Source organism: Lynx rufus, unplaced genomic scaffold, assembly GCF_022079265.1.
Source record: "Lynx rufus isolate CCGP_SWC_20201006 ecotype Redwood Valley unplaced genomic scaffold, mLynRuf1.p SCAF_10, whole genome shotgun sequence".
Lineage (NCBI taxonomy): Eukaryota > Metazoa > Chordata > Mammalia > Carnivora > Felidae > Lynx > Lynx rufus.
Window position 1 is genome coordinate 76006095 of NW_025814824.1, and position 24463 is coordinate 76030557.

Consider the following 24463-nt stretch of genomic DNA (forward strand, 5'->3'; position numbering starts at 1 on the left):
AAACCTGGGTAGATTCTAGCTTTGCCTCTGGATCACCTGATGCCTTTGGGTCTATCACATCCCCTCTCTGGGTCTCACTTCGCTCAAGAAAATGGAATCTTTGGATCCAAGGAACGTTGGAGAAGTTTCCTCCTAATTTTGCAGCTATATTTTTCTAAGCTGGTGCTTACTGCAGCTTTTTCCTTTTCTTCCTTTTTTTTCTTTTACTGCAACTTTTTCTTAAACATAAATCTCTCATACCCTCTTTTACTATTTTACTACAAAAAAATAGAATGCTTTTGGTTTTGCAAATTGCATGAGATGGGGACATTCTTTTCCTAATTCCATATATCCTGTCAAAACTCTTTTCTTATACCATCAGTAATAGTGCTAAAGACTCATTCTTTGGGTTCAAGGATGTCCTGTACTTCTTTTAGAATAATATATCAAGGCCACTTCTAGCCCTTAGAACATTTTTGGAAAATTAAAACAAGGCCATCTCAGCCTTCACTGCTGGCCTCTTAGACCAAGAACCGTAGGGCCCAATCCACAAATTGCACATGGTAGCCCAGCATTGAATTTTATTATAATATTAAATTTAAGTGTCTTTTGCCCCTATGAAAATAAGTGAGTTCTGTGAAGGCAGATATTATCTCCAATGCCTCATGGTATTCCCAGCACCTAGCACAGAGACTGGTGCTTAATAAATGTTTGTTAAGAAGAAAGGGAGGGAAGAAAATGAATAAATTCTCATAAAGGTATGCAAAAGTGATTCTTATCAATAACAAAATTTCTGCTTGTATAAAAGTTTGTGGTTCATAGAGGACATTAATACACACTATCTCATTTAACTGGCAACAAAACTGTAGGGTAGAAACTATCTCCATTTTACAGATGGCAGTACTGTAGCTCACCAAAGTCCTTTGCCCCAGGTCACGCATCTGACCCCAAGCATTTTCTTCTCTTCTGCTCTTGTGCAGCTCTTCAGAAGAGACCTAGAGATGGGTGCATAGGAAGCAGAACAGCCAGGCTGGTTTTCATATTCTCTGCCACAGAGATGGGGGTGCAGGAGCTATCAGGCATGACTCTGGGGAGCTCTAGATGGGACTCCATCTCTCTTTGAACCAGGAAAGCTCCCTGTCAACTGTTTCCCATTTCCTCCGGGGTTTTGCCTCAGATTGTGTTGGAAGAGAGGATATTGCTGCTGAAACCCAGTGAAGTTGATGATCCCCAGTGGGTCTTTCTGCCTTCCTGTTTGGGCTGATGACTTCTGGGGGCCTCTTCAGTTTAAGGCTCATGTCATTCAAACCTGAGATCTGTGGAAGTGTCGACCACCCAACCTTAGCACCATAAAGGGGTCTTTAGGTTTAGGTCTTTAAAAAAGACCACAATGCTGGGTATTGCCTCAAAAGCAGATTCCCACTAGGCTCCCTTTCCCAGCCAAGCCGACATCCCACATCCGGTGCCCTGTCCTTTCACGCAGCCCTACTTACGTTCCATTTCTGTAGCACCTTTCCTTGGCCAGCTCGATGCACATGGAAAATAAACAATAACATGAATTTGGAAGTTTGCCGGACTGTTAGGGGCCTCAGAGCTGCCACTAGCTACTAGACCCCCATAAACTAAATCTTTTTTTTTGTTGTTGTTCCCCTTCGTACAGATCTAAAGGGTGATTGATTTACTGTTGTTTTTTTAAAGGAACCCCTCAGCTCAGTGACCCATTAACAGCAGAACTAATTCACTGAGCTACGATAACAAACTTACACCCGCAAAAGCATATTCAAGGCGACCACGAGCTTTGAAATGTTTGTTTTCCTTAGGATCTCTGATAGATGAGGTGACAAAAGCAGTTGGATGAAATTCAAAATGCAGAACAGGATCGGGTTCTCATGGCCAGGGAGAGCTGTGCACAGAGGCTGCAAAGTCCTGGCCAGAGGGTGGGGACCCTGCTGGGTCAACTGCTTGGGGTTCCTTCCTTCCTGGGCACTTCTTCCTCAGGCCTGGTCACTGGTTGAGCAAAGAGTCTCATGCAGTGCTGTCCACTAGAACTTTCCATAAAGATGGACATGTCCTGTGTCCATGCTGTCCAGTATGGTAACCACTAGCCTGATGTGGCTCATGAGCCCTTGAAATGTGGCTAGCGAGACTGAGGAACTGAATTGTTAGCCTTCAGTAGTCTTAATTAATTGGAATTGAAATAACCCCAAAGGCTGGTGGCTGCTGTATTGGTCAGCACAGGTCTACAATAATTATTTAAAAAAAATTTTTGAAATTTATTTATTTATGCTGAGAGAGAGACAATACATGTAGGGGAGGGGCAGAGAGAAAATCCCAAGCAGGTTCTGCACTGCCAGCACAGAGCCCGATACAGGGCTCAAACCCACGAAGCCGTAAGATCATGACCTGAGCCAAAACCAACAGGTGGACACTTAGCCATCTGAGCCATCCAGGCACCTCAGTACGTCTGCATTAATTATTGAGTGCCTATGATGATACACCACACACTGTGAAACACTTCATAGGCTTGTCTTATAGAGTCCTCAAAATAACCCAACGAGGTGAGTGTTATTCTTACTGAACCTATTTTACAGATCAGAAAGTGTGGGTTTCATGTAGCCTAAGGAACTTGCCAGGGTCACACAGCAAAAAGAAGGTAAGCCTTTCTCACTGTGGAGCCTGTGCTTATAATCATTCATCATCTGGCTCTGTTTCTGATGCTAAGGGAGATAGAGGGGGTCCCAAGTACTCAGTTCAAGCAAACACCAGGCAGGTTGATCGGGGCAAGCTTAGTTGAGCACCAGGCGAGTACCGTCACCTTGAGCTGTTGGATAAGCCCTGAGCAGGTAGAAAAGCAGAAGCCTAGACTCTACTTTCTGAAGATGATGGGCCATAGGAGGCCCCCCCAAGAGCACCGTCCAGTCAGGTCTTCCTCAAGAGTGAAGAAAACAGGCCTTCTCCAGCCTACAGGAACAAGTGTATTGTTACCCTCATTCTGCATGTCAGGGCCTTTGAATACAAATGGATGCTTCAACCCTGCGCTCCCAGCTCTCAGGAATAGATCCTACAGAAATAAATTCATTGACTTCTTTGAAGATGTAATCATAAGAATGTTCTTAGCAATATTCATTGTCCAAGTATCAATTAAGTATTTACTACCTGCCAGGCTTGAAGAAAAATGCTTATGTGTGTGAAAAACTGTTTGCAAGTCCAATGAGAATGGATTGTTGTAGTAAATCGTGAGGCCTCTGTATGATAGAACATTATGTGGTCACTAATGATAGTGTAGTAGATGAAGAAGAGGGGTAAACAGAAGCAGAGTAACCTGGTGCAGAGCACCAAGTTTGGGCGTGCAGGCACTGAACTTGAATCCTCCCTGCATTAGCCTTTGACCCTAGGCAGTGACTTCTCCTCTGAGCCTCACTTACTTCCTGGATAGCATGAAGGATACTCACACCTCCCTTTTGTGATAGTAGGTGTAATCATGCAGGTAAAGGATTTAGAACTGTCCTTGGTACCATAACTAGTTCTTCCTAAGTGATATTAGTGGGTTTATTTGTTAACTATTTAATGTGAAAATGGTCAGGGAACCTCGTACAGTGTAAGACCTGGCATGTGTGTGTGTGTGTGTGTGTATGAATATATGTATGTATATAAATGTATGTATATATATGATGTAAATATATTTATGATAACGAGAATTATAAATATTTATATGCATATACATACACACACATATACTCCTATGTACTAAGTATTAATTGTATTATCTCTAGGTAATGAGTTTAGGGTTATATTTATTTCTTCATAACTATTTTTGGCACATTCCACATATTTTACAGTGAATATAATCATTTATTATCACTATTATTATTTAATAAAAACCAAAAAGTCAGGGATTCTTACAAGAGACAGCTATAGTTATCCATATACTAGACACGAATTAGCTTATTAAATGCCCTCATTAGCTTTAGGAGGCAGGTAGTATCACTATTCCCTATGGTTACGATGGGTACAAACGAGGCTGGCAGGGGCCAGCATTTTGCTCGGGGTTCCACAGCACATGGCGGCCCTGGGTCCATGACCCAACCTCCCGTGCTCTGCAGTCTCCATGCTGCAGAGGGGAACATGTTCTGGAGAACAAAGTTCAGTTACCAAAGTCAGGGCAATGCACCAGCAGCATGGGGACGGCAGCATGGGCATGAGATCCCCAAAGTCCTCTCGGCTTAGGGATAAGATGGGCTGGCTGGTCCTGGAGATCACGTGTCGGGAGGGGAAGCATGTGGAGGCAGGAAGCCAAGAGGGACTGACTCTAGACATGAGCTAATTGAGACAGAGCATTGTGATAAACGGAAACCCTTTGGTACCTCCCCCAAGATTCTGACAGCACCTAAGTCTCTAAGCAGTGTACCCTGGGACAGACGTTTGCTGACTTCTACTTTCAAGTTCACATGCATTTCTGTTTTCCTGCTAAGTTCTGTCATCTCTTTTCCATACTCTTTTTTATTGAGAAACATGCAAATGGCTAATTTTTAAATCATTAATGGAAAACACACTCTTTTGGGAGAAAAGGAAGAAACGCACAAATAAGAGTGTCTGGAGGAAAAAAATGCTGGTTTTTTCTTCCATTTATCTTGATAAATGCTTTATGTCCTCCAGCTCACTGGGTCCCCACAGCAGCACTGTGGAGTGGGGTCAATTTAAATGTCCCCAATTTATACATGAGGGACCTGAGTTTTAGAGTTACTTCTCTCTTTTGGAAGTGACTTATTAGTATAATACTCAGTGCCTGTGCCTTAACATACATAGACATTCCCCTATTAATAGCCAGATGTGTTATTTCTGATATTTTTACCATTATAAATGATGCTTCAGAAAATATCCTTGTACCTAAATTTTCCGTATGTTTCTTCATGAATATATGTCTATTGAATTCCTGAATGTGATATTGCTACATCAAAGAGAATGAATATTTTAAATTCTGGGATTTTTCCTGCTTCTGGTTTTCTAACGCACACACATGTGCTGTTCGCAATCATGAGGCAGTGAGGATTTACTGAGCATTTATCATGGTTCTTTGTGTTCTACTCCCCTTACCCTTTAACCGAATTCGGAGGTGAATGCTCTTGCTAGCACCATCATCCCCATTTACAGATAGGAAAACTGAGGCACTGAGTCGTGAATTCACTTGCCCATTTGACTCCAGATCCTTCATGTATTGGTCTAACTCTTTATCCATACTTTCTTAGTCCCTTCTCCTGACTCTAACCTATTAAGTGGCTTTTCCAAGTGCACTTTTTGCATTAAGAAGGGCAAAGCTGGGGCGCCTGGGTGGCGCAGTCGGTTAAGCGTCCGACTTCAGCCAGGTCACGATCTCGCGGTCTGTGAGTTCGAGCCCCGCGTCGGGCTCTGGGCTGATGGCTCGGAGCCTGGAGCCTGTTTCCGATTCTGTGTCTCCCTCTCTCTCTGCCCCTCCCCCGTTCATGCTCTGTCTCTCTCTGTCCCAAAAATAAATAAACGTTGAAAAAAAAAATTAAAAAAAAAAAAAAAGAAGGGCAAAGCTCACAGCAACAAAGAAAAACGTACCCAATGATCTGGCCCTTCTTAGACTGAGACATGTGGACTCTATTCTCCAGGCAATGGGGAGCCATAGAATGTTTGTTATCCAAGGAATTAGATGGCTACATCAGGGCTCAAGGGAGATGTATGTGGCTAAAGATACTTGCTAAGGGACACCAGGCTCTACTGCTTCTTCCAAACATATGAAGGAGTCCCCAGGATGCTGGAGAAGAGACAGACTGTCAGAAGTCACTCAGGAGATCAGAGGCAGCTTCTGTGTATAACCTCCTTGTACTCCTGTCCCTTCCCCAAGCTGGATTCTCAAGGTCCTATCCAACTGCCTAGCACCTGCCCAAAGTTATTTTCTGTTTGTTTGATAAGGGGGAAGTCAGTTTATGTTGCAGGATTCCCAGTGGCGGGTTTATTTTAAGATCTGGCGAGCCCCATGCTTCTCTGTCTGGGGCCCAGCTGCAGAAACCCTGACCTGGCCGACACCTCTGGGAAGTGGTGTTTTTGGAAACCAAGCGAAAACAGTGCCTTGCTCTGCCCCTGAGGCAGTTGAATAAAGCTGTTGGAAGGGTAGAGAGGAGGCAGGCTTCTTCCTTGAGAGGCGAGTCTTGGATACTATTCAGTCCACATGGTCGAAAAGAGAGTAGGGCTGAAGGTCATTTGATCTAAAGACATTTAAGAGATTGTATTCCAGTCGGCTCAGACTCAGGCTCACATCCTATTTATCAATCACCTGCAGGATACTGTTCCCATACAGGGTCTCATTTATGCTCAGACGTCCTTCTATTGATTCGAAACATGGTCTTAGCATCAAGACTGCCTGGGTTTGAGTCTTGGATCTATCCCTAACATTGTGATCTTAAATAAAGCTGCATGACCTCTCTCAACCTCTATTCCCTTCTCTGTAAAATGGAGAAAATCATAGTATTTACTCCCCAAATCATGGGAGTGTTAAATGTGTCCAAGGCCCAGTGCACCATGCCTGGCTTATACTAAGCACACAGCAAATGTCCCAGTGACAGTGCTGTCCTCATTCCCAGGACGGACATGAGCCTGATAGTTCCTAGGGCTGCCTGCCTCTGGCTGTGCTCACTGCAAAGGACACCATGTCCCTGGGTCCTGTAGCTCCCTACAGTCCTGACCTTTCTTTCTCCATCTGAGCCATCCAGTCTGGTTGACCTCAAGTACCTCCTTCTTCAGAAGCCTCCCTGGAACACTGCCCTTCCCCAACGTGTTGTCTCTTGTTCATCAGTGGTCAGCATTGCAGTCGTCAACAGTCTTCTGATCGCCTTGACTCATACAACAAACTGGCCTTTGCTCTGTAGCTAGACTGGTCCCTCCTCTGGGGCAGGAACATTTTAAGTTTCATCTTCCCGTGGCCCCTGGGACAGAGAAGAGAATATGGGATAGATGCTCAGAAGGTTTGTGAAGGACAGTATCACTGCATCCATGGATAGTGGAATGGATGAATGAATGTATGGGTGAATAGAAGGGAGTGAGTGAGTGAATCAACAAGGAAATGAATGAATGAATGAATGAATGAATGAATGGGAGATACTGGGTGAGTAGTGAGGCAGGGGCAGAATAAAGAAATACATTGCTTACTGACCAGGGATTTGGGGGCCCATGGAAAGCAATTTACCTGTCCCTTGTCCTTAGCTGTGACCTCTGGGCTGCTCAGTCCCATCCACCCTCCCCTTCCTCCCGTTCCCTCTCACCTGCCTCCAGAGGTGATGACTGCACTCATTTGTGCACAGACCATTAACTCTTAAGCACTGAAAGAGGCCAGCTCTGTGTTGGCAAGGACTGGGGTGCTGGCTGGCTGTTCCCTGGGAGACGTCATAACTCTCTCTCATGCCCTCCCGTGCAGCCAGGTTTTTATCTCTCCCTCTGCCCGCTCGCAGATGACGACTGTACGGACTCCTTCACGCCCAATCAAGTTGCCAGAATGCACTGTTACCTGGACCTGGTGTACCAGAGCTGGCAGCCCTCCAGGAAGCCGGCGCCTGTCGCCCTGGCCCCCCAGATCGTGGGCCACACGACCGACTCCGTGACGCTGGAGTGGTTTCCGCCCATCGACGGCCACTTCTTTGAAAGGTGAGTGTGGCCTGTGAAGTGGTGATCCCTCTCTCTCCTGCCAAGAAGAAGGGACTTGAGAAGGGAAGCGGTCTTGGAGAGGAGTTGTGCTGTTTTCTCTGTCCTTGCTCTCTTGTTCGTCTGGAGCCCCTGGCAGTTCAGCCACTTAACAGTGACTGGTCCAGATAGGCATGTTGTAGATTTGGGGGTCAGGGGATACATGAATGATTGCTAATCAAAATTAATAAGTAATGATGCATGCTTTCAATGAATGAATGTTTAGCTTTATTTTATTCTGAAATACCTGGAAACTCTATCCTCTGGGATGGAGGTCCTGATCTCTTCTCCATGCATTCAGGATTTGAAATTGCCCCTGGTTAATGGGTAATTGTAATATTTGTATAATATATATTAAATATATATTAAATAATATTATATATATATTAATAATATATATTATTATTAAATAATAAATGTGTATATATACCTATTCATATCATACATGAATATACATGCAAATATACATATAATATATGTATAATACATATAATTAGAATCTTTGTGCACAGTATTTCTTTGTAGAATTGAAGGTAGAATTTTTAGAAGACCAGGAATGATAAACCAAGGCACAGGAGTTTTGCTCCCCCATCTGCCACTTATTAGCTGTACTGACTTGGGCAAGTTACTTTCCCTTGCCGAGTGGTCTTCTACCTCAGAAACGTGTGTCTTACGATGCCTCAGTGGTCTGCAGGCATGAACCTGAATCCAGGGGTCTCTTGTGATGCCTTTCAGCATTGAGACCCTCTGAGGAGCTCAGGCTTTAAGGAAAACAGATTCTAAAGAGTCGGGAAAATAGATTAAGATGTTGACATCTACCCTTGCCTTTAATTTAGGGCTTATTAGTGTCTTAACCTCTATCCCAGCCCTTCTTGGGAGTGTTTTATCTAATACTGATGATATACCATTGATGATGGCAAAAATAAAAGCCAGCTAATGATTAACAAATAATTCTCTGAGGTTGTGGCTGTTGCCATTCATTAAGTGCTTACTCTGGGAAAGATTCTGCATTAAAAGCTTTGTTTGCGGAGTCTCATTTACTCTTTCTAGTAACTCTGAAGGGGGAATCATTTTCCTCATTTGCAGGGTAAGGCAGGAATTGGAGCTGAAAGAGGCTGAGAGATTTGACCAAGAGCCCGTAGAAGTTGGTGGGAGCTGGGCTCTGACTCACATTTTGCAGCGTCTTGTCTCTGGCCCCTGTGTGTTTTCATTAAGTCCGTCTAAAATTTGAATTATGAAGGGGGTGTTACCCCTACCCTCAAAAGAGCCACAGAAGGTGGTAAGGAGCTCTCGTGTGTGTGTGTGTGTGTGTGTGTGTGTGTGTGTGTGTGTGTGTGTAAATACATATTAGTTCATGGTGCCACATTAAATTGGGGCTCTGGGGCACCTGGGTGGCTCAGTTGGTTGAGTGTCCAATTCTTGATCTCAACCCAGGTCTTGATCTCAGGGTCGTGAGTTCAAGCCCTGCATTGGGCTTCTCACCAGGCGTGGAGCCTTCTTAAAAAAAATGGGATCTCTAATTTTCTACAGTACCATCAGTCCCTGAATCTAGAACCTTTGTCTGGCAGCTGGGTGCACGTGTTCATAGGGGAAGGAAATGTAATCCCTGGGCCCTCTATAAAAACCCCCTTCCCCTGCCCCCAGCCGCCCTCACTGGGAGCTCAGAGCTGGGTTTGGGAAACCTCATGTGACACTTCAGAGCAGGCTCTCCAGCAGCCTGTAGATTTATTTATTTTTTCTGTGGCGATGAGAAGTATCAGACTTTTGGTCAAGCCTTGGCCTCAATTCCACTTAAAAATGGAAGTTTTGTAAATGAAGCTTCCTGTGTATGTATTTAATTTATATTTCATAAAGCAGTTATTGTCCATTAAATAAATACCATCTGATTGTTGGAAACCTATTGGAGGGTTAATTGTTGTGTAATGAGATAGGTCTCTATTACATGGTACCCTCAGCTCCAATCAATATGTTTTTAATAACCTATAGTCAGTTGGTACTTGAGGCTCGTACAATAGCTATTCTGTTCAGTCTAAGATTTCATAACGGAGTTATCATATGTTAAATTAAAACTGACATTTTAGAAACATGTCTAATTAGGGTTAACAGCTACGTAGACGATAGGCTATGACTAAAGGAAGTTGGTCCACCAGTTCAATAAATTGTTATAAAGAAATGGAGCTATCACTCCCGCATACACTCAGTTTGCACTCATGTGCATTGGCCTGGTGCAGAGCATACAAGCTCTACTGACAAATTGTCTGCACTCCGCTCCCCGCTCCACCACTCTTGGTCTATGGGGCCTTTGGCAAGCCATCTCACCTTATTCTCTCTGACCCTCTGAATCTTCTTCCATAATTGTGCCCACTTCAGCTGGATTTTGTGGGGAATTCAACAAACATGTGACATCTGTGGTATGCCTAGCACACCCTCTACGTTCAAGAAATATTAGCTCCCATCTCATACGAAGTTTCCCAGAGCTGTTTAGCTACTTGAAAATTCTCTTTCCCTGCAAAATCTCTGGTGTTTTCCACTACATCCATCAATGCCAACCTCTCGCCCCTGGCCATCCCTACGTCCTCCTGCTGTTCCTCACATCTGTGGTCTAAGAGAATACAAGGGTTTTCCTTAAAAAAACATATTCAGATCCTCCCACAGCCTGTGTCCTCACACATGGGCAACTGAATAAATAATTCAAGGCCACCCCTGGCTTTTCTAACTCCTTTATTTTTATCTGTCTTGCAAACATGTGTTGATGGAATGGTTTCAGTTATCTGAACAATTGGTGGTGGGGTATTAGAAAGAATTCTGGACTGAGAAGCAAGAGACCTGGGTCTCAAGTCTTTGCAATCTCATTCATTTCCTCTTCCTCTTCAGCCTCAGTCTTCTGATCTGTAAGCCAAAGGGCATCTAGCCTTTTGCAACCAAGGTTCCTATTGCAAATCTCAGAACACAGAAAATGACTTGAGTAACTATTTTCTCAATTCTCCTTAGAATGGTACATAATGAGTACCATTCTAGATGCATAGGAGAGAAGTAAACTCATCATACACAGTGAACATCTTAAAGAAGCACTGTTCAATGGTACTTGTGCAGTAATGGAAATATTCTCTATCTGTACCATCCAATATGGTAGCCATTAGCCAACTGGCTATGAAGCACTTGAAATGTGACAAGTGTGGAACTGAATTTATTTAAATTTATTTAATTTATAATTTATTAAATTTATTTAATGTTAATTAACTTACATTCAAAGACCCACATGTGACTGCTGGCTGCCATATTAGCACAGACTTGAGCATTAAGCTTTGATTCTCATGGAACCTAGGTGAGAAAGATGATCTCTTCCAGTGTTAACATCCTGTACGTCTGCGATTTCAGAGTGTGTGTGTGTGTGTGTGTGTGTGTGTGTGTGTGTAGATACAGGTGCAAATAAAAATCAAATAAATGCCAGAGGTAAAAAAAAAAATACTATATACTCCCTGGATGTATAGATACTTCCTGATTTTGGTAAAGCCTTTACAAGCTATAACCTTGGCATGAGTACATTGTACTCATGATCTTCTATTTCCTAATCTGTAAAATGGGAACATGACCCACTGCCCAGAATCACACCATTGCTTTTTAGTTGCTGACTTAGCCTTTACTTTTGTCCTTCTTTCCTCAATCCATGTTTCATTTAGCATTCACAGCAATCTTTTTAAAATGTAAATTATATCATGTTGCTCCATGACTTGGAGTGGCTCCAGTGGCTTACAACCCTCTAGTGGCTTCCCATTTCTTTTATGTATGATCACCATGTGGTCTACAGGACTTCCCATGATCTAATCCTTGCCTATTTGTCCAACTGCCTCTCTTACCACTCTTTCCTTCATTCGTGACTCCTGTCACTCACACTTCCTTTGGGATCCCTATACACCAAGCCCTTTTTTTCCTGCTTAGGTCCTTTATGTTCCTGCGACTGCCCCTGGAATACTTTATATCCACTCTTTATGTCATCCTTCAGCTCTCACCATAGATGGCATTCCCTCACTAAGGCCTTTCATGACTGTTCCAATTTTAATTAGCCCAGTACACCTCTCCCACTGGTATTCTTGCATACGTCATACATTTCCTTTGCTTCTAGAACTTAATGAGCCTGTTATTTTATATCTGTCTACTTGTTTATGGACTATCCACCAGGCTGCAAGCTCTATGAGGTATAGGTAGCACATCTAATTTCCTCACCCTTCGATGGTCAATGTCTGGTACTTGTACAGTGCTAACAGCTAGAGGCTGTTCAATGACTACCCATTGAATGAACAGATGAAAAAATGAGTGAATACATGAACCAATGATTGAATATGATGAAAGGTACTTTGTAGGGCTCTGTGCAAACAAGGCACATTTACTGTCAGGTGGATGATGGTTTAGTCACTCATCAAAATATTTATTGGAAACCGAGGATGTGTCAAGAACTCTGTGAAGTACAGGGCACTCACTCTATGAGTGTCATCTGAAGCATGACATATAAAGAAATAGAAAGAAAGTTTCCATGTCCATTAAGGTCAGTATGGTTCCTAATTCCATCCCAGAACCTTTATAATCTCATTGTCATCATAGAGCCAGTCATGTGACTCTGAGCTGCTATGCATGGTTTGTGGTCATTGTAATGGAACTCAGCCTTCCAGAGTAAGGAACTCTCTCTCCACTCCTCATTCCCTGTCTACAAGTATATTTGTATAATTATTGTGATTGCTAGTCCAGGAGTAACTCCTAGATATTCAAAATATATAGAAAATTCAGAAAACCAGAAGGAATAAAAATGGGGATCATCCTATACTTGTTCCACCACCCAGACATTGCTGCCAATATTTTGTAATATTGAAGTTATTTGAACAGTACTGAGATGCTGCTATAAATTCAGTTTTGAATACAACTTTTTCACTTAACATTATAGCATTCCATGACATTTCAGGGAACATTTTTGTAATGACTTCTTACCATTTTATTGACCATGTTAAACCTTAGGCTATTTCATCATTCTCCTACCACTGGATATCAATGTGCTTGCAAAATTTCTACCTATGTGTGGTTTTATATTTACAGTGATAAAGCTGAGGATGCAAATTCTGCAATTTGAGGGTCTAGACTAGGTTAGTCATGAGTCTTAGCAACATGTCTGAGTTACTGGTGTTCATCCATTCATCTATCCACCTGCCCATCTATCCACCCATCCACCACCCACCTATCCACCACCCATCCATACATCCATCCACCCACCCACCCATCCACTCACCAATGCATCCAGCTAGTATCCACCCACCCACCCATTCACCCATCCACCCATCCACATATGTTGACCACCATATAAGCAGATAAGCAGGAGAATGATCTGTTAAGATATAGGTTTGGGGATGAGTTCTCTGGTAGCTGTGTGGAAGAGGAATGGGGAACACCAGTAGACAGATGCTTACAAGTATACTCTTTCTTACCATGTGATCCCAAGGGCTATAGAGCTTCTCTGTGAAGGGAAAGCCCTAAGGCTCCTCCACTGTATCTTTCAGGTAGTCAAGGGATAAAGATTCTTCTAGGAATGATGAAAGAGGTATTGGCAGGACCATTGCATTTTGAGAAATAATGGGCTGATCCCTCTCCCCTCCTGGCAGCTGCCTCCTAAACAGATGCCAAGTCTGGAGAACAAGCAAGATCTCAGAGGCTATTGTGGCTAAGGGGAGATTGAATCCAGATACATGAGACACTAGATGGTAGCGGAAGCCACTGTAATATTCCAGTTCTAGGGCTGTTCCCTTCAAGGGATTGGCTTGCCCCTTGGAAAGCTGCTACAAGGAATTTGATACCATGGTAAAGAAACTGCTTTTCACTGTTAAAGGTGATTCATCCATCCACACAGTGTCAGGGCTGGAAGGTTCTATAGGCACCATCTGGTTCACCCAACTCATTTTTGAATGAAGGAACTAGATCATGCCTTCTTTCTATTTCATACCTAGGACCCAGGATGGTGTCTGGCACATGGGAGGTACCTGATAAGCACTGTTAAAAGAATAAAATTTGAGGTTAAATGGGACTAAAGATTTTTTCACAAGCACACATCAAGTCCTCAGTGGAGCCTTAAATGTCTGATGAAACTAAGATTAGTACAGGTAGTAAGTAGTTGGCCTGTTGATTCTGTACTGCTTGAAATTAAAGAAGTGTATCTATCGTTATGACAGAAACCACATAGGCCTAAAGATCTCTGCTGAACACTGGGGAGGAATTTCACTTATGCTCATATTCTGGAATCTTTGGCGAGGATAAGGAGGATAGGGTAATGTGGAATTGTTGTGTCTTCTGCCCTGGATCAGGAGCTCATTCAACCGTTCCTAAGTCAGTGCATTTCCCTTCTTTCCTTGGCCTCCTAGAGAATTGGGATCAGCATGTGAACTTTGTCTGGAAGGGAGAATCCTGGTGCAGTATGCCATTAATGCCTCCTCCCCGATGCCCTGTGGCCCATCAGGACACTGGAGTCCTCGGGAAGCAGAAGGTAAGGCCACCTGGAAGCTCATTTACAGGTTAGGGGTACAAAGAACAACTCTTTACATACTATCTCATTTGATCTTTATGGACTCTTCAAGGCCAAGTTTTTATATTTTATTTTATTATTTAGTTATTTATTTTTATAATTTTATTCTTTTATTATTTTTTAAAATTTTATTTTTGTCTTTTCCCCCAAGTGTTTTTGAGACATTATTGACATCTAACATCACATTGTACAAACTGATGATTTGATACATGTATCATTGTGAAGTAATTACCACAATAAGGTTAGTTTACACATCCATCATCTCATACTTTTTTGTTTTTTGTGGTGAGAACATATAAGATCTACTCTCTAGGCAATTTTCAAGTGTATGATACAGTATTATTAACTAGAGTCCCCATGTTGTATATTAAAACTCCAGAATTTATCCATCGTACAACTAGAAGTTTGCACCCTTCGGCCAAGATCAAGGCCAATAGTCATGCGTCGATTCAACACATAGTCTTTGAACTCTTCACTGTGTTAGGTATGACATCCCACTTTAAATTTAAGGAAACCAAGGTGCTGAGATATTGAACAAGTGCCTGAGGCCACACACCTGATAAAGACACAGCTTGTATGTGTGTTTATACACGCCTCCTGACCCCGACAGCCTGTTGGTTCAAGATCACCTTAGAATCAGCACACATACCTGGGTGGGGGGGGGGGCGGGGGTTGGTCAAGGTTTCAGTAGTCTTTATCTTCTTTGGTTGTTACTGAGAATCCCCAGGGCATCCACATATACACCACAGCTATCCCTCTCAATGTTTTCTGCCATGTACCCTCCTTTTTGGGATCCATTTATCAGCAAGACACTTGAGGGAAGCACCTCGTGATTGCCACTGCTGTGGGCTCTCCCCATGACCAGACCCTCCCCGTCTGGGGGTCTCCCAGACCTCCCTAGGGCTAACAGTCTCTGTGCTGTCTTCTAGTCCTGCACACTGCCAGATCTACTGGGTTTTCTACAGAAATTAAGAGAGTGCCTTTTACCTAATTCTTTGTTCCATGGTCACTTGGCTTTGCAGCAGCCACTTGGAACTTAACAGAATCTCATGGAAAGTTGCCTACTCAGTTTCCTTTTGCAATGTCCCCTTCTTTAGGGCTCAGATCTAGTGTCTGAAGCCAGGCTGGCAGAGACCCCATGTTCTCCCTTACCCTCAGAGACTTCCGCTTAGAACTCCGCACCGCCCCCCTTCCCCCCGCCCCGACCGCCCGGTCCCTCTTGCTTCTGTGCAGGGCAGCTCATGTCCATGGTCCCTGGGTGGGGACCACAGTCCATCAGAGGGAGCAGAATCTGATTCCTCACTGAGGTTCAGTGAGAACTCCCCTCTTTTCCTTTATATTTTTAGAAAGGAGGTTGGAAAGAAAAAGCCAGAGAATAAAGCAAGGGAGAGGGATCAGAGAGGAAAGTGAAGGAGAAAAATGACAGCACTGTACTTTGTTATCTTCTAAAGTAGCTTAAAATAAAAATGAGAGCTGAACTTGGGAACTCTAAACAAATCCATCTGGAATGTAAAGCAAGAGGGATGTCTGGGAGAAGCCCTCAGTTCAGCCTCACAGAATCACGGGCTGTCAGACTTGGAAGGGGTGGCTAGGTCATCCAGCCCCAGTTCCCACCCAGTGCAGGAATCCCCCTCCTGCCCTCCCTTACTGAGGCTCTCCTAGCACCAGCTCATACATTCCTTGGCCTTCCATTCGTTAGAAAGTTCTTCCTGAAATCCACAGTCGTGACTTTTCCATGCCAGCAGAACCCACTTTGGGTTTTCCTGGAAGAAAATGCATGTCTCTTCCAGCTGACAACACATTGTGTGCGCACAGAATGAACAAGTCTCACCTGTGACCACTGTAGGAACTGTGTGCCTGGCACTGTGCTTGGTGCATGGGGCAAGGCGGAGCTGGCCATCTAACAGGGGTGCTGGATGGTAACCATCCGGTGCAGTGAGGCCCATGCTGATCGAAGCACAGAGTGCTGGGGGGAGCAGTGAGAAGCTGGCCTCATGTGGAACTGAGACTAAGGCCACCCAGGAAATGTCACCACACCAGTGAGCAAGGCACATCTGACAACATGAAAGAAACTGGGTATGTTTAGAACAGTGGTTTTTTGAGTCTGATCTGGAGGATTATGGCATTCCTAGAGACTTTATAGGGTATCCTCAAAGACCAAAATTATTTTCATAATGATGCTATGATACTGATTACCATTTCCACTCCCAGTCTCTCGTGAGAATGGAGCTTTCCCGTCCTGCATGGAATGTGATGTTATCACTGCTCCAATAGCTAATAGAGCACATGCGTATGTGTTCTTGTGTTCTAAAGTTTCTCAGTTTTCATTGATAGTATGGCAACTACTAGTAGATGTAACCCTCATAAACAGAAGGTCTTGAGTAATGCTCTGAGAGATTAAGAGGGTTTGGAGCATGAAGAGTAAGGTGTGGAGTCGGGGAAGGTTGGACTGAGTGTTCTATAATGACTGGATAACGATGGGTTTTTACTGAGGGCAGCAAGGAGGCACCATGTGCCTTGGCAGGAGTCTGTTGCATGGTGAGATGTACATGTTGTCAAGATTGCATGGGTTGCTCTGTGGTGAAGAGCCTGAGGAGGGTGCTGGGGGAAAGGGAGCAGTGGCTGTTGCAGGAATTTGGAATAGGGATGGTGGTGGCCAGGGTGTGGTCCGTGGCAGTGAGAAATGGAGAGAAGTCAATGGAATTGAGAGATATTTAGGAGGTATAATCAGCAAGACTCTCCACTGAGACTTCTCTGGCTAAAACATCTTGGTTTGTTCTACCAGTTGCATGAATGAAATAATTTTCAGACATCTCCCCACACCTCCATCCAACCCAACTGTCAATTGGTTAAGTCTGTTCCTGGTTTGCTGTTGACCTTCTTAAAGCACGATATGTAGAGCAGAGTTCAACTGGAAGTGCTGAGCCCCCTCGTTCCCTGAGCTGACTCAGGCATGCAAGGAAACCCAGCAGCCTTGGGTTTTCCTTCAGAATATGTAAATTTAGTGCATGCAGGCCAGGAAAAGACACTGTTCTTTTTTTAGAGCATCCTATTACAGGCTGTGTGATCCTTTTGGCTCAGACCCTTTTAATATCCTTGAAGAAATAAACTTTTCCATGAGCCAAACTCTGCAATTTATTTCTCAACTCATTTTCATCCTATTTATCTTTGCATGTTTAAGTTTTTAGACTTCCCAAACTAACATAAAACTCTCAAATCCATGAGCAATGCCAGACAGATCTTTGGGGTGGGGGGATAAAGAGGACTGGACCTTGGTCTGAGCCCCAACATTAATGTGCTCTGTGCCCTTGAATGAGTCACTTAGCTTCTGTGAAGATAGCATCTCATGCACAGAATAAACGTTCTCTCTAGCTCTAATATTCCACAGAGCTGTAACTTCTTTATTTTAACTCCACATTAATAAGATAGAATATTTATCATTTAACAATTATTTATTGCACATCTGTGGTGTTCCATTAACTCTGTTCCATGAACTTCAGGTAAATACAGTCACAGAAATTCTTGCCTTTGGCCACAGAAGGTGATTGGACTCAGAAGAAACCTGTTTTCCTATATCTTGAGCAAAAACTGTATTTCAGAGTTGAGTGTTTCTTGAGGGGTTTAATACCATGGACACTTGTCACCCAGGACTGAGATAGTTAGGCCTCATCAACTCACATCTCTGGTAAGATCACATGTCCAAGCATGTAACACCTCGCAAATGTTGGGTTTTCCGTGAGAGTGACACATGGCACTAGCTGTTTTCATTTTTTCTTATCTGTGTGAGTCCTTTCCCCCATTTTTCTGCCCATAATATTTCAGGTGTGCTGAAGTATTCATCTGGAAAAACTTGGCACTAAGTTTTTATAACTATATTTGTGTCAACAGCTGCAGGGTTTATACACAAAGATATATAATAGATGTCTGTATGGATCTTCATAAATGTACATTTAAATCAGCATAAGTATATATAAATAAATTTCACACATATGTAGCCTCATTTCTAGTGCACAGCTTGTATCAACATGTACCTTTCCATGTAATCACCGTATATACAAAAGGATAGGTATTAATAATGAAGTAATAGTACTTTCATGCTTTTCTTTCTTCCCCCTTCCTTCTTACTTTTTTCCTCCTTCCTTCCTTCCCTTCTCCTCCCTTCCCCCTTTTCTCTGCCCTTTTCCCTGCCTCACAGTCACTCCCAGTCAACTTTCTAGCCTTGTTCATTTTTTTCCCTCTTAGGCACTTTGGGTTGGTCCTCATCTCTTTTTAGGGTCCCTTGTCCAAGCCACAGGTGTGATTGTCTGTGTTAGTACAATCATTTCTCACCTGGTTTCACTAGACTAGAAGCTCCATGGGGGCAGAGGCCATGTGTATAGAAACCTGTTTTCCCAGGGACTAGCCTAGCACTGGGCACAGACCAGGCAGTCAGTAATTATTCTTTGGACAGACGGATGGATGGATGGATGGATGGATGGATGGATGGATGGAGGATGGATGGACAGGCAGACAGATAGATGGACAAATACATAGATGGATAGATAGTATCTGTGACTCTAAAAAGTGGTTTTGCTAAAAGATAATTTTCACTTGTTTGCTTAAAATTTTTCACTAGCCCCTCCTTCCTTCTCAGTATAAAGTGCAGTTTCCTTAAAGTGCCATACAAGACTCTCCAGAATCTGGGTTATGTTTAGCTTGCTGGCCTCACCCCTTGCTACTCTCCCTTGCACTCACAACCATAGTCATCTTTGTTCCTGTTCACTCTCAGCTGTTCTCTTTGCTTAGACTACCTCTTCGTCCCAAGCTTTTCCCCGTTCCTTCCTCCTTATGTTTCATAACAGAGCTAATCTATTTGTGACATCTAGTAAGTATACCATCCCATTTTGAGTTTTATAGCACCCCTGTGAGGTAGGTATCATCAGAGTAGGGGACACAATGAGCTTATAGTTCAGCCCAGCTTCCATTGCGTCAAAGTTTGGCATGCTGCCTGGATGAACAGTATCACATAATATTCTGCTCCCCATCAGGGAGTGACTTAACCATCTGAGTCTCAGTTCCCTCTTCTGGAAAATGAATTTCTTAAGACCTGTGCCATAGACTTATTGCAAAAATGAGGCATGTAACATGTTTGGCGTGGCACCGAACTCAGGATGGTCAGTTCGTGGAGCCTGGCATGGTTCAAGGGGTTGCTGCATTGGTGATGGCTGGACTCTATAACCCTGAGGCTCTTTTTGACATGTAAAAGTTTGTCTCTGATGACAGTACAAGCACAAGCTTTGCTAAGATCTCCATTCCTCTTTACCTACTTGACTGTAAGGTCCAGGCTCACCTTACTGTCCTTTGAAAAGCATTTGGTCCCTCTGTTGATTAACAAGAAATCAGGGAGAAGGCAGGGGACAGACACATTTGTCATCTTTGCTCTGTTGTGGCTCCCATCACTGATAGCCATTTTCTCCAAGGAAGGAGAAAGATTGTTGCATCCTTTTCCAGTTCCAAGAGAAAGTGCGAGGAGGAGATGGAATGTTCACCTGGCACTCACCATAACGCAATGGGCTTCTGCATTCCACAAAGTGCTCGCTGCTTTTTTAACTCCATATTAGCAAGATAGAAGATTCTTCATTTAACAAATATTTATTGAATATCCACTATCATCACTGTCTATGGACCAGGTACTATATTAAATAAAGGCTACCTGTCATTGAGTGAAACAGAGATATGAGAGACAAAAATGATAACTGTCTTACAGGATCTTGGTGACAAACAGATGAATACATTAATGGCTAGGGAATGTGCTACATATACATTAAAATGTTGCCCTCAGGAAAGCTCAGTGAATAAATGATAATGTATGTGCCAACAACTCATAAAGCTAAGACAATCAGGGACTCCATCGGGTTGGAGAGTCGACACGAAGAAAAGCTTCAGCCTCGCTAGGGAGTCTTATTTGTGCCTTTGACTTAAATCACTGGTCACTTTTAGCCAGCATTTGCTGAAATGGATGAACCTTGCCTAGGAATGGTGGAGTAGTTATATCCATTTATTCCTGCTCTGATGTGTTATATCTAAAAAGTCTTTTGAATTCTTCTCAACCGCCCCCCCCCCCCGCCACCCACTTTCTTTTCTTTTTCTCTTCTCCATCTCCACTTGATGTCTTCTCTCTTCTCCCTTGGCTGGGCAGAGGCATGGAGATTGGAGGCATTTTTATAGCCTTCACTGGAATAGCTTTTCTACCCAAAATGGTTTTCTAGTTTTCACATTGCAATTCCTATGATGCTGTAACACTACCACAAAGCCATTTCCAGCAAAGATTGCCTTTTTCCTTTTGATTTAGAAATACCCAGCATCCCACTTGCCACCAAAAGATGGAAAAAAAATGTGGCTAATAGGACAACTTGAGATCCTGCGTCCTACCCTCACCAGTGATCTGTATCTCTTGTTAGATTCCCTTAAACAAATTAGAACCGATCATTACAGAGTCCTGATTACTTTTCTCAGCAGTGCAAAGGAGAGCTCTCTGAGGGTCTAGGACTACATGATCTCATCAGAGAAAAATTCAGAAGTCACTGCAGGCTGAGATCAGTGGGGATGAGGCATTGTCTCCCTGGGGAAAGAGTAGAAGAATCCCTCCTTCCTTCTCCCCCCTCCCCTGCCTCACCCAACCCTCCCCTTTCCTGAGTCAGACTGGACAGAGCTCTGAGAAGCTCAGTGGTATGGAATGACCTCATGTGGTAAAGAGGAGGAGGAGAGATAAGATGGCTCCAGGGCTGCCTTCCAGTTCTGTCATTCATGGTTCTACACAGTTTCCCTCCCAGAATCCTCAATCCAATGGGAGGAACTATCTGCACTCATCTCTTCTTTGCTGGAGGTTTCTGGTTCTTCTGTCATTTGAAGCAGGTTGTACTGAAAGCAGTACTATAAGGATTCTAGTTTATTTTTGTGGCCTCTGCATGCAGTAGGGAGAATAAAGAGTATGAACTTCAAGATGAGACAAAACTGGGTTCCAATGCTGACTGACCTTCACATCAAGCTGTGAGACTTTGATCAGTCCACTCCACATTTCTGAGCCTTAGTTGCCTCACCTCTGAGATGAGTCTTTGCAAGAAATAAGCAAGTTCAGGCGATGTTTAGCAAATGTGTGTTAAGCAAATGTGTGTCCCTTCCTTCTTTCCATCTGGGGCAGCAAAGCCTGCAAGTAGGGAATGAAGAAAGAAAGTTTGGGCATTGACTCAATAGTAAGACACTTACCTGAATGTAGTTGTGAGCAAATGTTTTGTGATTTATCCAAGATCTGTATTGCAAGGGTGGAGATGGGCTGGATGCTGTGCATACAACTGATTCACCAAAACACTGAGAATCTTCCCTCTCTTTTCACCTCTGTCTGAGCTCTAGTCAGACCAATCTCTCCTACTGTGTACAGGAAGCTCCAAGGACCAGACTGAAGGGCTTTCAGGAACTCATACCCTCATCTCTTCTCCATAGGTCATCCAGATGTTGAACAGCCCTGTAAGTCCAGTGTCCGCACCTGGAGCCCAAATTCAGCTGTCAACCCACACACAGTCCCTCCAGCCTGCCCTGAGCCACAGGGCTGCTACCTTGAACTGGAATTTCGCTACCCTTTGGTCCCTGAGTCTTTAACCATATGGGTAACCTTTGTCTCCACTGACTGGGACTCTAGTGGGGCTGTCAATGACATCAAACTATTGACTGTCAGTGGGAAGAACATCTCCCTGGGCCCTCAGAACGTCTTCTGCGATGTCCCATTGACCATCAAACTCCGGGATGTGGGTGAGGAGGTGTACGGCATCCAGATCTACACATTGGATGAGCACCTGGAGATTGATGCGGCCATGTTGACCTCCATTCCTGACAGCCCGCTCTGCCTAGAGTGTAAGCCCCTGCAGTACAAGGTGGTCCGGGACCCTCCTCTCCAGGTGGATGTGGCCTCCCTTCTACACCTCAATAGAAGATTCATGGACACGTAAGTGCACTCTCTGGATAAGGAGGTGGTCTTGTGGGTGGGCAAATGTAAGGAGTGTCAGAAAGGCCTGTCTTGGAAAAACATTCATCACAGACAGATTCACTTCTAGGGATTCATAACCTGGCAGTGGGTGTGGAACGGTCTTAATAAGGCAGAGTTGATATGGTGAGAATGGCAAAGCACAAGTAACCAGGAGGTCTGGAATTTGGGGAGAGCTCTAACATAACTCTAAGATTCCCAGACCTCTCTTGGTTTTCCGAACAATTAAATGAAGGAGGCTATATAAGATTAGCAATGAGTAAGTCAGGTATTACTCATGAAATTGGAAGAATGGAAGTTTGCTAAGGATTTCCTTTTTATATTTAATTGAAGATTCATGCATTTGGATTGCTTTTTCAGTGAATGAGAAGGGCGTGAAGCTAAGTAGCAGGTTGCCTGGGAATTGAGCATGGTTCTGTGTATTTGCATGGGAATGTTCTTGGAAGGTGAACATCACCTGCCACAGTCCTTGTTTTGTTTCCTTTTCCAAAGTGGAAGAGAGGTTCAAACCCATTTGATCCTTAAGAGCCCTTGCAGCTCTAGGTCTCCAAGATCCTTTTGGGATGCTCACGGCTTTTATGCAAGATATGCTCATCCTTAATATTCATTTCTCAAGCTACCTTTTCCTCCAACATCATCAGGTTTTATGTTTTCTGAGAGGCCACCTTACAGTGGCCTCATTAGTGCTTTGCCTGTGTGCCAGACAATGGGCTGAGATCTTTGCATCTTCTACTCATTTATTTCATCCTCTCCACAAACCAGCCCAGTTACCCTTCTTGTTTTACAAAGAAGGGTGCAACAGATTCAAGACGTGAAGTCACTTGTCCAAGGTCACATAGTTAGAAAGTGGTAAGATCAGGTTCTGTCCTGATTCCTAAGCCAGTGCCTTTGACCAGTGTTCGCTTAAAGATGTGATTCCAACTTCTGCTTTAATCCAACAAATGAGGGTGCTTTCACCACCTAACTTGGGTACCGAGAAATCTACGAAGTTAGTCACCACACTTTTGTTGAATATCTGCTGTAAGTGCAAAGGACATTGGTAGGGAACACTTTGAGTACTGGAAAGAGCAATAGCTCGGAAGTCAGATGCCTTGGTTTAGCCCCAGCCGGTCCACTTACTAATTTTAGATTAGCCCGTCAGTCTCTTTGAGCCTCACTTCCCTCTTCTGTGTGATGACAGTGCTCATGTCAGTGGTTTCTATGGGCCTTTTTATGGCACTTTCTTTGGTTCTAAGACGATAGAAGACACAATCTCTGCTCTGTCTACTTGAAAATATTTACTGAGCCAATCATTAATAGAAACCAAGTTCTGGAGGAAACTTTTAATCTTTTTAAGAGACAGAACCACTTTCAAATACTTTTCCAGCACTCCCTTTTACATACCAGCAATTAACGTGCACATCACAAGCAGACCCTTGCCCATTCATTGACTCAGAGATGAAGAAAGAACATCTGTTCAGGAACTCAGAGGCAGCACTTGGTTTGTGTTTGAGAATGTACTTAAAATTTAAAGGATCATCTTGCCTTGAAAATATTCCATAACTCTGTCTCTTTCATCTTCTTGCTTGTCTAGAGTGGTAAAATTCTATAAATATGCATCCACTTAAAATTTCTTTATAAAACAATGGAGAGAATAGATGCCTTACACCCTCAGTTTAAATCCAGCTTTTTTTTTTTTTTTTTTTTTTTTTTTTGCCTGGAGTTGTGTGCCTGTGAGAGCTGACTTGAGTTGATAAATGTGGAATGGTGGAAATCCATCTGAAGAAGTGAGAGTCCCCTGAGTTCCATTCCCAGATAGTCATTGATTTGCTCTAGGATCTTAGGCTAATCACTTACCCTTTCTGGGGCTTCAGAAGCCTTAATTTACAAGGAGGAAGACATACTAGGCTGGGGGTTCTCAAAGTCAAGTGCACGTTATGGAAACTTGGGGCACTTTAAAATCACTTGTGTTTCGCCAGCATCCCCTCTCCACCCCCATCTCCCACCCTCCACCAATGCCCCAGGCATTTATTTAATTGGTAAGGAGGATAAAGCCTGGCAATCAAGTCTTTTAAAATATTACCAGATGATTATAATGTGCAGTCACATTTAAGAACCAAAACAGGTTCTCCTGCCCCAGACCAGGAGCAACAACAACACCTGAGAACTTAGGACAAGTCCTTAGATCTCAGCCTAGACAACTTGATCAGAAACTTGCCTACAGGGTCTTC

The 24463-nt window shown here is 43.5% G+C and overlaps 1 protein-coding gene across 1 annotated transcript in view; it reads left to right on the forward strand.

Moving 5' to 3' along the window:
* Positions 1-24463, forward strand: part of PAPPA (pappalysin 1) — a 238700-nt gene that overhangs the window by 59099 nt on the left and 155138 nt on the right. Inside the window, exons 5-7 of the mRNA XM_047099683.1 lie at positions 7449-7641; positions 14076-14197; positions 21716-22214. Coding sequence (XP_046955639.1) covers positions 7449-7641; positions 14076-14197; positions 21716-22214 — 814 coding nt within the window. The remainder of the gene's footprint in view (positions 1-7448; positions 7642-14075; positions 14198-21715; positions 22215-24463) is intronic.